Consider the following 11,530-nt stretch of genomic DNA (forward strand, 5'->3'; position numbering starts at 1 on the left):
AGCCTTAGAAGAGACACAAATAATACAAGAAGCCCCTGAAGAGACACATATATTGAACAAGAAGCTCTTGAAGAGGCACATATTGAATGAGAAGCCCTTGAAGAGGCACATGTACTTGAAAAATGTGAGATCTCAGTAAGTTATGTACACACGGGAGAAAAATGGGATCGAAATAATATTATTATTAACAATATTTTCACTTTCCAAGTGGCCTCCAACATCATAAGAAATGATGAAGATCCTGAACCACAAAATGTGGAAAAACACCGACATAGAAATGATTGGCCAAAATGGAAAGAAGTTATACAAACAAAGTTAAACTCATTAACAAAATGAGAAGTTTTTGGACTTGTAGTCCAAATACCTGAAGATGTAAAGCCTGTTGGGTATAAATGGGTATTTGTAGGAAAACACAATGAGAATAATGAGATCATAAGATATAAAGTGAGATTAGTAGCACAAGGTTTCTCGTAGAAACCTGGTATTGACTATGAGGAAACATTCCCTCCCGTCATGGACGCAATCACATATCATTTCTTAATTAGTTTGGCAGTCCCAGAAGGACTAGATATGCGTCTCATGAATGTTATTACAACATATTTATACGGATCCATGGATAATGATATATACATGAAAATCCTTGAAGGATTTAAATTGCCTGAAGCAAATTGTACAAAGCCTCGTAACATGTACTCAATCAAGTTACAACGATCCTTGTATGGATTAAAGTAATCTGGACGTATGTGGTACAATCGCCTTAGTGAATACTAGCTAAAAGAAGGGTATATGAATAACTCTATATGCCCATGCATCTTCATTAAGAAATCAGAAATCGAAGTTGTAATTATTGTAGTGTATGTTGATGACTTAAATTTTGTTGGAACTCTTGAAGAGCTTACAAGAACAACAAAGTACTTGAAAAAGAAAATTTGAGATCAAAGATTTTTGATCGAGCATTTTCCAAATGGAGTTTTAGTACATTAATCAACACACATTAAGAAAGTTTTGAAGTGTTTTTATATGGATAAAGTGCATCCTTTAAGTTCTCCAATGGTTGTCCGATCATTTGATGTGAAAAAGGACCCATTTCGTCCTTGTGAAAAATGATGAAGAATTACTTGGTCCTGAAGTACCATATCTTAGTGTTATTGGTGCACTTATGTATCTTGCCAATTGTATACGTCCAAACATTGTTTTTTCTGTCAATTTATTAACAAGATATAGTTCCGCTCCAACTCGAAAGACATTGGAATGATATCAAACATATATTGCGTTATCTTTGCGGAATTACTAGTATGAGTCTATTTTACTCAAGGGAATCAAAACAACAATTGCTTGGATATGCAGATGCAATATATATTTTAGAACCACATAAAGGTAGGTCACAAACAAGGTATGTGTTTAATTGCAATGGTACTGCTATTTCATGAAGATTTGTCAAACAAACAATGATGACCACATTATCAAATCATTAAGAAATACTAGCAATTCATGAAGCAAGTCGTGAATGTGTATGACTAAGATTAATGATCCAACATATACAAGAAACATGTGGACTACTTTCCATCAGAGGCAATGCAACCGTGTTACATGAAGATAATGCTGCTTGTATTGCACAAATTAAAGAAGGATTCATAAAAGGTGATAGAACTAAGCATATCTCCCTAAATTCTTTTATACTCATGAGCTCCAAAAGAAAGGTGAGATCGATGTTCAATAGATTCGGTCATGCAATAATCTAGTAGATCTATTCACAAAGGCATTACCTTCGACCACATTGAAAAAGTTAAGGTATGACTTTGGAATACGAAGATTGAGAGATCTACCATTTGAAATGTTGAAGAAATCATAATCATGTTTACATGAGGGGGAAAATGATAATATGGATATACTGCACTTTTTTTTTTCCTTCATCCAAATTTTGTCCCACTGGGTTTTATTGGCAAGGTTTTTAACGAGACAGTTATAGTAATCCAAAAGAATATTGTACTCTTTTTTCTTTCACTAGGCTTTTTCCCATATGGTTTTTACTAGTAAAGTTTTAATGAGACATATTCTTATGATCATCCAAGGGGGAGTGTTATAAAATATGAGATTTTGTACTACTATGGTAACTTGTGGATGATCATCCATAAATATCTTGTGTAACTCCTTATAAAAGGGAGAGACCCCTAATAAAATTCAAGAGAGTTTTCTCATGCATTCTATTATCTTCCTATATTTTAATTTCTCTTCCTTGTTTTCTTTTCCTTTCACTTTATAATTTTACAACAATACTTATATAATAATATAATAATTATAAATATATATATTATATAAAATTAATTAATTTTATTTACTAAATTTAATATATAAAAATAATTAGAATTATTAAGATATTTATCAACAACAATATTTATAAAATATAAATTATGTTTAATATTCCATATTTAAAATTTTTATATTAAATTAGATATTGAATTAAAAAATACTTTTTTCTTAACCTTCAATTTTTTCTTTAAATTAATTCAATTAATTATAATTAATAAAATTAATTTAATTTGATATTGTTTTTTTATTTATAAGATAAATAATATTTATCTATTACTTTTTGTTTCTTTCATTTTAGAATTAAAAAAATTGTTATAAATTTTATGTGAAAAATGAGTTTATCAAAAAAACAAATTTATTATTAATTTATTAAATAATTATATGATTTTTAGAATTGAAATTATCTTTTTAAACTAACGTACTCTTGTCAAAAATTCGTTGAGTAGTCTTCCTTCGATCCTTCAAACATATTCTAAGGCTAGCAAAATTTGACCGGACTTGTTAGAGCAATAAAAGGCTAAGCATAGGTTGATTTGGCTAGGAGTTGTGAAGAGAAAGCAAAAATTGAAAAGAAAATCAGTTTTCAACGAGTTTTAGAGAGAAGGAGATGGGAAATGGCAGCCAGCTATGTGATGGTAGCTTAAAAAATCAATTAGGCAACCACTTAACCCTGAAGATATTTTATAAAAGGTCGATGGGGAGAGGGGCCACCAACCTTTCAAGTCTGAACTGAACTGATTTGGTTCCAATAAGATCTGTCTTTTTCCTAAGTGGGTTTGCAATCTGAGCTCTTGAAGCCTTGCTTTTTGCGCAGCTATCATTTGGTTGGGACCACCGGCCCACCCTACTACTACCCTCGGGCATGGGTCATCTCATCACATCTTTGTGTCAAGGAAAGCATCCTCCAGATTTTTTTAATGTTTTCTCTTCTCGTCTGTTGTTATGATTAGGTTTGGAGCTGCTCGCCCATGCTGTTTTCCTTCACACTTCCCATGGCCCCCCACTGTACCCTGATATGCCCTTTTCATCTACACTTAATTATTCATCCAACTATTCTTTTCCCATCCCATTTAATCTTTTCTTGGGCCCGTTGGCCCAAAATTCAGTCTGGGATGGCCCGTTGAAAGTCCAAACAAAGGTCCAAGGACTGAGTGAAGGAGTCCTAAAGATGTAAATGGGGCGGACCGGCGCGGGGCGGGGTGGGGCGAGGGCCAAGGAAGGCTCCGTCCCGATCCCGTCTCCCCTTTAAAATTATTCCTCATCCCCATCTCATCTTCCTCGTTTTGAATTGAGCGAAGAATATATTCCCTATCCCTACTTTTATCCCTGATTCGGGTTTATCCTCATTGTTATTCCCTGTACCCGATCCGACGGGTTTTTTTTGGCCATCCTAGTATTTTTATGCCGGTTGGCAATCAGGGATCTGCCCCCACGTTGCTTGAAATTGCAATGCTCCTAAAGAGCTTAATGGGATGGGCCAACACTGCCCAATATCAACTCCCAAATGACACACATCTAATGAAGCTAATAGAGGGCGGGCTCCTCCCATGGACTTGTTTTAATTTTAGCTCTACCTCTAATCAAATCAATTGTTAGAAAATTAGTTAAAGGAAATTAGCTTATCTAGCTAAATCAAACCAATCCATGTAACGGTTGATTTCGGTTGTCTTGTTAATTAGTTTGAGACTATGGTGGCGTGTGTTCTTCTTAGATCTCCATTTGTAGTACTTTATTTTCAATCATTCATCGTATTTGTATAATTATTTTTCAAAACAACCGCTAAAAAACAATTAAACAAGTTCTCAAAACACTGTTTTCAAGTCTAGAAAAAAATTCCCAAACAGACTCTAAGCTTCCCTTTTCTTACTTCCAATCCAACTTCCTAATGGCCAAGTCTTTTAGAAGCAAATTCATCAATAAAGCAAGACCAGATTCAGGTCCCTTGGTCCAATATCAAGCTTCTTGCAGTAGCTACCTACTTCTAAAACAAGTTGATTTCTTACATAGATATTGATTAAACATTGAAGGAAGAACATCCACTAAATAGAAAGTCTTGATTTCATATGGTGACAATTATGGCAAGAATGATTCTTTCTGAATGTTGTTTCAAGTGAAGACATTGGAGGAGAAGCATCCCCTTCCTGCCCAGCAACTGGGGTGTTGGACATCTTCTCATTAGGTATCTTCCAGGGCCTACTAGAAAGGGAAAAATAGAAGGAACAAATGAAAATTCCAAAAAATCACTTCACTGATAATGCAAATTTGATTCCAAAGTGCTTTGGCATAGCGTAATATCTCAATAAAACATCAAGTGCACTACTAAGAATCTTGGAAAACAATACCATCCATTAAACTACCAATCAGTTGATACAATCCAATATTGTCTTACATGACTTTCAGTGGAGCCAACAACCAAAATTAATGATCCATATTACCTGTGGGAAAGTTGAGATCCTAGCAAGTTCCTGGGAAATCCTGAGTTTGCCAATGTGCTTACCATGTGTAATAGTACTAGAAGGAAAAGGAACTCTCCTAAAACCATCTCCATCCACCCACTGGTGTCCCCACATGCCACCATTTCTCCATTTACAGGAGCCCCATTGATTCCAAACTCCCTCACATCACTCAATTCAGGAAATAAGCATTTTCCCAATGCTAATTCCCACCTTTTGCTGACAAGACGGAACTCTGACTTGGCCTATAAGTTAACAGCGGCTCTGTCAGGGAAGCCCATCTTAGGTTGAGATGGAAGGCTCAAAGGGCTCAGGTGGTCCAAATGAGCTAAGAGACACCTACAATGCTGCATATCTAATCCATTTCTTGCTCGGGGCTGGGAATTTGCTTCCATGGAACGCTTTAATCACTGCTGTTGATTACTTTGGGTACCTTTATCCCAACAAGCATGTTGATAAGGCGTTCCCAGTGGCGTACATGGGTTCATCCCTTCTAGTTCTGGTTCTTTTGATGTGTTGCAGTAGCTGGAACAAGCTGCCCCGTTTCAGAACGAGGATGAACTTGGGATTTTCCTTGTTCATACTTGCATTGATGACTGCACCAATTATGGATTGGATTGGTCATAAAAACGAGCCAGGAGCAAACCTCAATGGAGCTTATGGTATTATCATTTTAGCAGTGACAATTTGTGGTTTGGCAGATGGATTGATAGGAGGAAGCTTGATAGGAGCAGCAGGGGAGCTACCAGGACGGTACATGCAGGCTGTTTTTGCAGGAACGGCGTCTTCAGGTACTATATCATTTATTGTTCACAGAGAAGAGTTTACATCTTTCCACAATGCATAATTGAGAAGTAAAAGCCATTCACCAAACAGAACTATGAGGCACAATATTGAACTAAGCAAATAGTATAACTCCATCAGTCCGTTTCTGAAATCAAAATAACAAAGGCAAACACACAACATGATGAAACTGATCAATTGATAATAGCATGTAATTTGTCACATTTCACAGGCCGAGTTTGAGTTTATGAAAGGCTACCTCTGATTTGATCATAAAAAATAAACTTGCCATTTTTTATGATGACCTGAGATGCTCAGCGCATTATATGAGCCCACAAGCTCCAGCATGCACCATCTTTTCATATGCTTCTTTCCAACTGATTGAGGTATTGTTTGGACTCTGTATGCAGGGGTTCTAGTTTGCATCTTGAGAATCATAACAAAGGCGTCCCTTCCTCAGACCCCAAAAGGTCTCCAGACGAGCGCACACTTCTATTTTATCATCAGCACCTTTATTGTGTTCGTATGTATTATCTGCTGCAACATCTTGGACAAGTTGCCAGTCATTCAAAATTACCAGCAAAGGAGAACCATGGCCAGAAAAACCCAAGCCTCCAACTTCTTGGGTGGTATAAGGATTTCGATGAGCAGGGCCTATGACGCAACTGAATCCAATGGACATCCCAGGTTCTGGAATGTGTTTATTAGAATTCGATGGGCAGCACTAGGGATTCTTGTGATTTACGCTGTAACTCTGTCAATCTTCCCAGGATACTTAGCTGAAAATGTGGAATCAAAGCTTCTTCAAGATTGGTACCCAATCTTGCTGATAACAACTTACAATGTTTCAGATTTGTTGGGGAAGTCTATGGCTGCCATATATGTTTTGAGGAGTATTGGCAAGGTCACATGGGGCTGCATAGCCAGGCTTTTATTCTATCCACTCTTTGCAGCTTGCCTCCATGGACCCAAGTGGTTGAGAAGTGAGTTCCCAGTGATACTTTTGACTGGCATGCTCGGGTTGACAAATGGTTATCTGACTAGCGTCCTCATGATCCTTGCTCCTAAATCAGTACCGGATGAGGAAGCAGAAACTGCTGGCTTTGTGATGGCTCTGTTCTTGGCAATTGGGTTAGCCACAGGTTCAGTTATAGGTTGGTTCTGGATCATCTGAACTAGCAAGCTTTCTGGTATGGTGTCCACAACTTTTCAAGCTCAAAACCTGAGAACATATCAAACATCTCTCTGTGGAAACCAGATCAAACTGGTCACATAAGCACCTGTAATAAGAATAGAGGAGCTTCCAAGCTGAACTTTCTTACTTTCCAGTTTCCTGGGCCCTTTTTCCATTCCATTAGGCAGGAGGAAAATAGGCAAAAATTCTAAAAAAAATAACAGCATACAATCCAATCTTAAATGGTCAAACTATTCCAACTTCAAATATATATAATAGGGCGCTACCACCTCTCCTAAAAGCAATTGCTGTTAGGAAAGGTATGCGGCGAACACAAGGGGAGTTAATGGATGCGGCCAACCCTCCGATCTAGCAACAATCTCCCCCTCAGCAATACCCCTGGGGTTCGAACCCGTGACTTCGGCTCTGATACCACTTGTAGGACCTCAGGTGCTATCAACTCTCCTAAAAACAATTGTTGTTAGGAAAGACGTATACCCTAACCTTATAGTGCATTCACCCAAACGCTCACGGCAAACACAAGGGGAGTTGATGGATGCGGCCAACCCTCCGATCTGCCAACAATTAGTTCTATTTTGTTGCAAATGATGTAAAATACTCCTTAAAGTATTCAGTAGTACTAAAAAAAACTCAAAAGTTAAAGGTTTTCTTTTCCAGCATTACACTATTTTCAAACCTGAAAACAAAAGCAAATAGACTTGGTACTTCACCAAAAAAAGTTCACAAAAAGCTAAAAAACTTTCTAAGGCCCACTAGTGCAAAACTTGAGATTTTAAACATAATTAGGAAAGTACACAAAGGCATCACCAAAGTCTTGATTTTATGGCTTAAAAATGTACAAGGAGTCAAATATGAAGACTTTCATCTTAGGAAGCTCCAAACATCATCAACTATACCTTCTATCATCTAGGCCCTGATAGATCAACATTTGAGGGTGCTAGACTGTTCCAATCAATTGGTTCCAACAAATTTTGTTCTGATGAAGTACCCTCTTCACTGCTTGATTTGAGCAAAGTTGAGTAAATATGAAAAATCCTTTGAGAGGTGGTTGGTGGCTGAGGTACATCACAAACACCTTCAAGCATTTGGACTACCTTAGTCATCGGTGGCCTTCTGTCCATCTCTTCCTGTATACACAATAATGCAACTTTAATTGCATTGCTGACTTTTTCATAGTTTCCATCAATTTTTAGCTCTGGATCGAGGATCTCTCTCAAATTTCCTTCCTTCATCTTCTCAAAGGCGTAAGACGGAAAATGGGCTTTCTGTGCAGTCTCTTTCGGATCATAATTTTTCCTTCCCCCAATGATCTCAAGCAAGACCATACCAAAGCTGAAGACATCGCTCTTCTCTGATATGGCATGGTTTGCGATCCACTCAGGTGCAAGGTACCCTCTAGTACCCCTCACTGTTGTGAACACATGGCTCTGGTCCCGGTTCATTAGCTTAGCTAAGCCAAAATCTGAGACTTTGGCAAGGTAATTATCATCAAGAAGAACATTTTCTGGTTTTATATCACAGTGGATGATCTTTGGATCACACTCCTCATGGAGATATGCTAATCCCTTTGCCGTACCCAATGCAATACTAAATCTTGTTTCCCAGTCTAACAGGAGATCCTTTCTATTGTTCTTGAAGATCAATTTATCTAAAGAGCCTTTTCCCAAGAACTCATAAACTAGAAGCCGGTGAGCCCCCTCAGTGCAGAATCCTTTGAGCTTGACCAGATGAACATGGTGGATATTCCCTATGGTGCAAACTTCAGCTCTGAATTCCTTCTTCCCTTGCCCGATGCCCTCCAATTTTTTAACTGCCAATTGTGTTCCATCTGGGAGCACCCCTTTGTAGACAGATCCAAACCCACCTTGGCCAAGCTTCTCAGAGAAGTTGCTGGTGGCATTCTGAAGTTCCTTATAACGGAAGCGAATAGGCATCCCAGAAATACTATCCAAGAAATCATCTTCTTCCAAGTTATCAGGGGAACATTCTTGTATCTCCTTTTTGCGGCGGTACCTGAACCCTAGATAAACTACGCCAAAAATAACCAGTACTGTTGCAACAGCAATGAGCACGATAACTAGGATGATCTTCCCACCTTTTCTTTCCTCTCTTGAACGATTTAGCCCACCATCTAGATCTCCATTATTAGAGACCTTAACGTATGAAATGAAGCCAGAAGAATACCAATTAGAGCGTTGAAAGCTTCCTATCTGGTCAAACAGAAAGCAATTGCCTGAACTGTTCTCAAAGAAGAGCACAAGACATGAACAATTACCAAAGCAAGCTTCCCTGCAACCATTTAGATCTGATTTCAAAGAGGGTGCCACAAACCCAAGCGCAAAATAGTTAAGGCTGTCACCTACATGTAAAAGCTCTACTGAATTTTTTGAGACATTACAGACTGATGTGATCTGCGGCTTGCAGTTAATGCTAGAGTTGAGAGCTGAAGGACACTGGCATCTGTTGTCAACACTACAAACATAATATGGCTCACAAGGCTCGGGAACACTGCATGAATTTTGAGGAATCTTAGTTGACTCAGCAGGAGCTAAATTTCCCTTTTGGAGATCATAGAAAGAAATCAACCCTTCAGAGTTTAAAACACCAGCCCATGTGACATTCGGATCCAAATTCTCTGAGAAGTTAAACTGCCAAACCAAGGCTTGGCTTTGATCATAAAAATTCCATGAATTGGACATCATGGAAGCAGAGTGGACCTTGCCATGGCCCTTGTAAATGGTTTTCCGGCTCTCATTCGACATGGACCAATAGGTTTGTGGAGTTTGAAACCCTGCATACAAAATCAAATCCCCAGATTTCATTTCAAGATAATTAAACAAGTTATCACGGTTAGGAAAACCTTTAAGTTTCATTCCTTCCACAAATTCCTGGCCGGATAAAAGCGTATCGGTGGGATGACTGAAACTCTGCCAGAGAATTCTCCCATTCTCACCAAGTACTACCAAGTTTCCTGTATCCTGCAATTCCATGGCTGTAACACCTTGCCCTGCTGTATCTGTGGACCAAATTATTTTATCGCCACCTTTCAAGTAAGCATTCCCATTTTTCTCAAACACAAATTTATCGGAATTTTGAATCAAGAAGCTCCTATTAGCAGTCCAAACTCCTTTGGAACTAGCCACATGAATGACAACAAGTACAAACAACCCTTCAAGGGTATTCAAGAAGCCCAAAGCAAATGTTGAACTGTTGGAAAGCAGAAACATCCCTTTATTATCCTTCCACTCCATTTGAGACCCTTGAAACCCAGGATAAATCTGGCCAGTATTTGGAGTGCTGGCCATACAGATTTTGAACACAAGGATAAGGCACAAACAAAAGGTTCTAAAAAAAGGGAACCGACCCATGGTTTCCCTAGCTGCCCCCATGTACTGATTTCTGCTGACAGAAACTACCCATTAAAAATTTCTGCAATCTGGTTGAACTAATCCTTTGAATTTGGCCAAATTTCTACAAGAATTTTGATAGAGAAGGGGGAAAAATGGATACCCAGCTACCCGGAAAGACAACTCACACTGGGAAATCCGAAGAAAAATAGCACATAATTGTCTAGATACCTCAATAACAAGTTCAAAGTAGGTCCAATGTTCTTGAAGTGATTACAAAGTAAGAAAAGAACACTGCAAGAAACTATAGTGGAAGTGTTTGATGGGCTCAACAGTGGAGAAAACCATTTTCAGATCAAGAACACAAAAGGGTTGTGTAAAGGTATTGATGGAGCTCAAAAGAAGATGACAGATTACAACCACATAACTGACCTCGTTTCTTTGACTCTGATGCAGAAACAATTGGGTCTCCAGAGCTATTGGCTCTTGCTCTTTCTGGGTTCCAAGACATGGAAAGTGACTTAAATGGAAGCTAGAGTGACAAGTGAGAACAGGTTGGCAAGCCCAGGATTTCCATGGATTTCCAGGATTTCCACGTTTCCACTAGATTGAGCGTCTCGCTGCTCCTTTATTTTTTTCCTTTCTCTTTTCTTTTTAATATTTTGTAATTATATTTTTGTGTCTCAACGTTTGATGCATAAGGTCCTCTCTCTTTTGAATTTTTATTGGTGTGGTCCTTTCATGAGCCATTTTGTACATTTGCCCCACCTTTCTCTTCTTTAATGCAATCATACCCACATAAAGGTTAAATTTTGACTTAATCACCATCATTAATTTTTTTTTCTTTTTAACTATATGTATGATTTTTACACAAGTTGAGTTTACGTAGACAAAGAAAAATTAAAAACTTGCCAAAATTATATATCATATTTATAAGCATGGAAGTATCGAAATAAGAAAAGGATGAAGTAATGGGCTCAAATTCAAAATTTGCATATTAGAAGGCCATGGGCATTAAAAGTAAAAGAAAGCTATCCTAATCTGTCAATTTCACTTCCAACTTTTGACTTCGACTTGCGCGTAGGTTTGGGTAGATTCAAAGTTTCCACCAAATTTCTTTTTAATTTCTAATTTCCAACAAACATAGGCCGGCCCTTCCCAACAAAATCTAAAGCTAATGTATTAAATCTTAATTTGAATATAAAGTGTCAAGCATGAATTCGAATCTTCATTAACAATTCAAATTCAATTCATAAGTAGATTCTAATCTAATTCTCTTTAACTAAGTTATCCCATGATCTGTTAGACTGTATTTGACAACAATCGTAGAAAACGTTTTCGATCATCTTAATACTTAAAAGATAAAAAATTTCAAATATTAAAAAAATTTTAAAAAATTCTTATAATTATTATCAAACACACTCTTAGGTGGTGTTTATTTT

At 37.7% G+C, this 11,530-nt stretch overlaps 2 protein-coding genes across 2 annotated transcripts; one reads left to right on the top strand and one right to left on the bottom strand.

The window, feature by feature from the left end:
- Nucleotides 1-4,638: 4,638 nt before the first annotated feature.
- On the bottom strand, nt 4,639-10,717 carry LOC117922284 (G-type lectin S-receptor-like serine/threonine-protein kinase SD2-5). Its single transcript, XM_034840362.1, has 2 exons — nt 5,806-10,717; nt 4,639-5,694 (listed from the first exon to the last, which is right to left on the bottom strand). The coding sequence occupies exon 1, from the start codon at nt 10,128-10,130 to the stop codon at nt 7,644-7,646; it is 2,487 nt and encodes an 828-aa protein (XP_034696253.1). The 5' UTR covers nt 10,131-10,717; the 3' UTR covers nt 4,639-5,694; nt 5,806-7,643.
- LOC117922285 (equilibrative nucleotide transporter 8-like) lies at nt 5,040-6,874 on the top strand. The gene is made up of 2 exons (XM_034840363.1): nt 5,040-5,554; nt 5,957-6,874. Exons 1-2 carry the CDS (start codon nt 5,056-5,058, stop codon nt 6,718-6,720), a joined length of 1,263 nt encoding a protein of 420 aa, XP_034696254.1. The 5' UTR covers nt 5,040-5,055; the 3' UTR covers nt 6,721-6,874.
- Nucleotides 10,718-11,530: the final 813 nt, after the last annotated feature.

This window comes from Vitis riparia, chromosome 9 (assembly GCF_004353265.1).
Source record: "Vitis riparia cultivar Riparia Gloire de Montpellier isolate 1030 chromosome 9, EGFV_Vit.rip_1.0, whole genome shotgun sequence".
In the NCBI taxonomy this organism is placed as follows: Eukaryota; Viridiplantae; Streptophyta; class Magnoliopsida; order Vitales; family Vitaceae; genus Vitis; species Vitis riparia.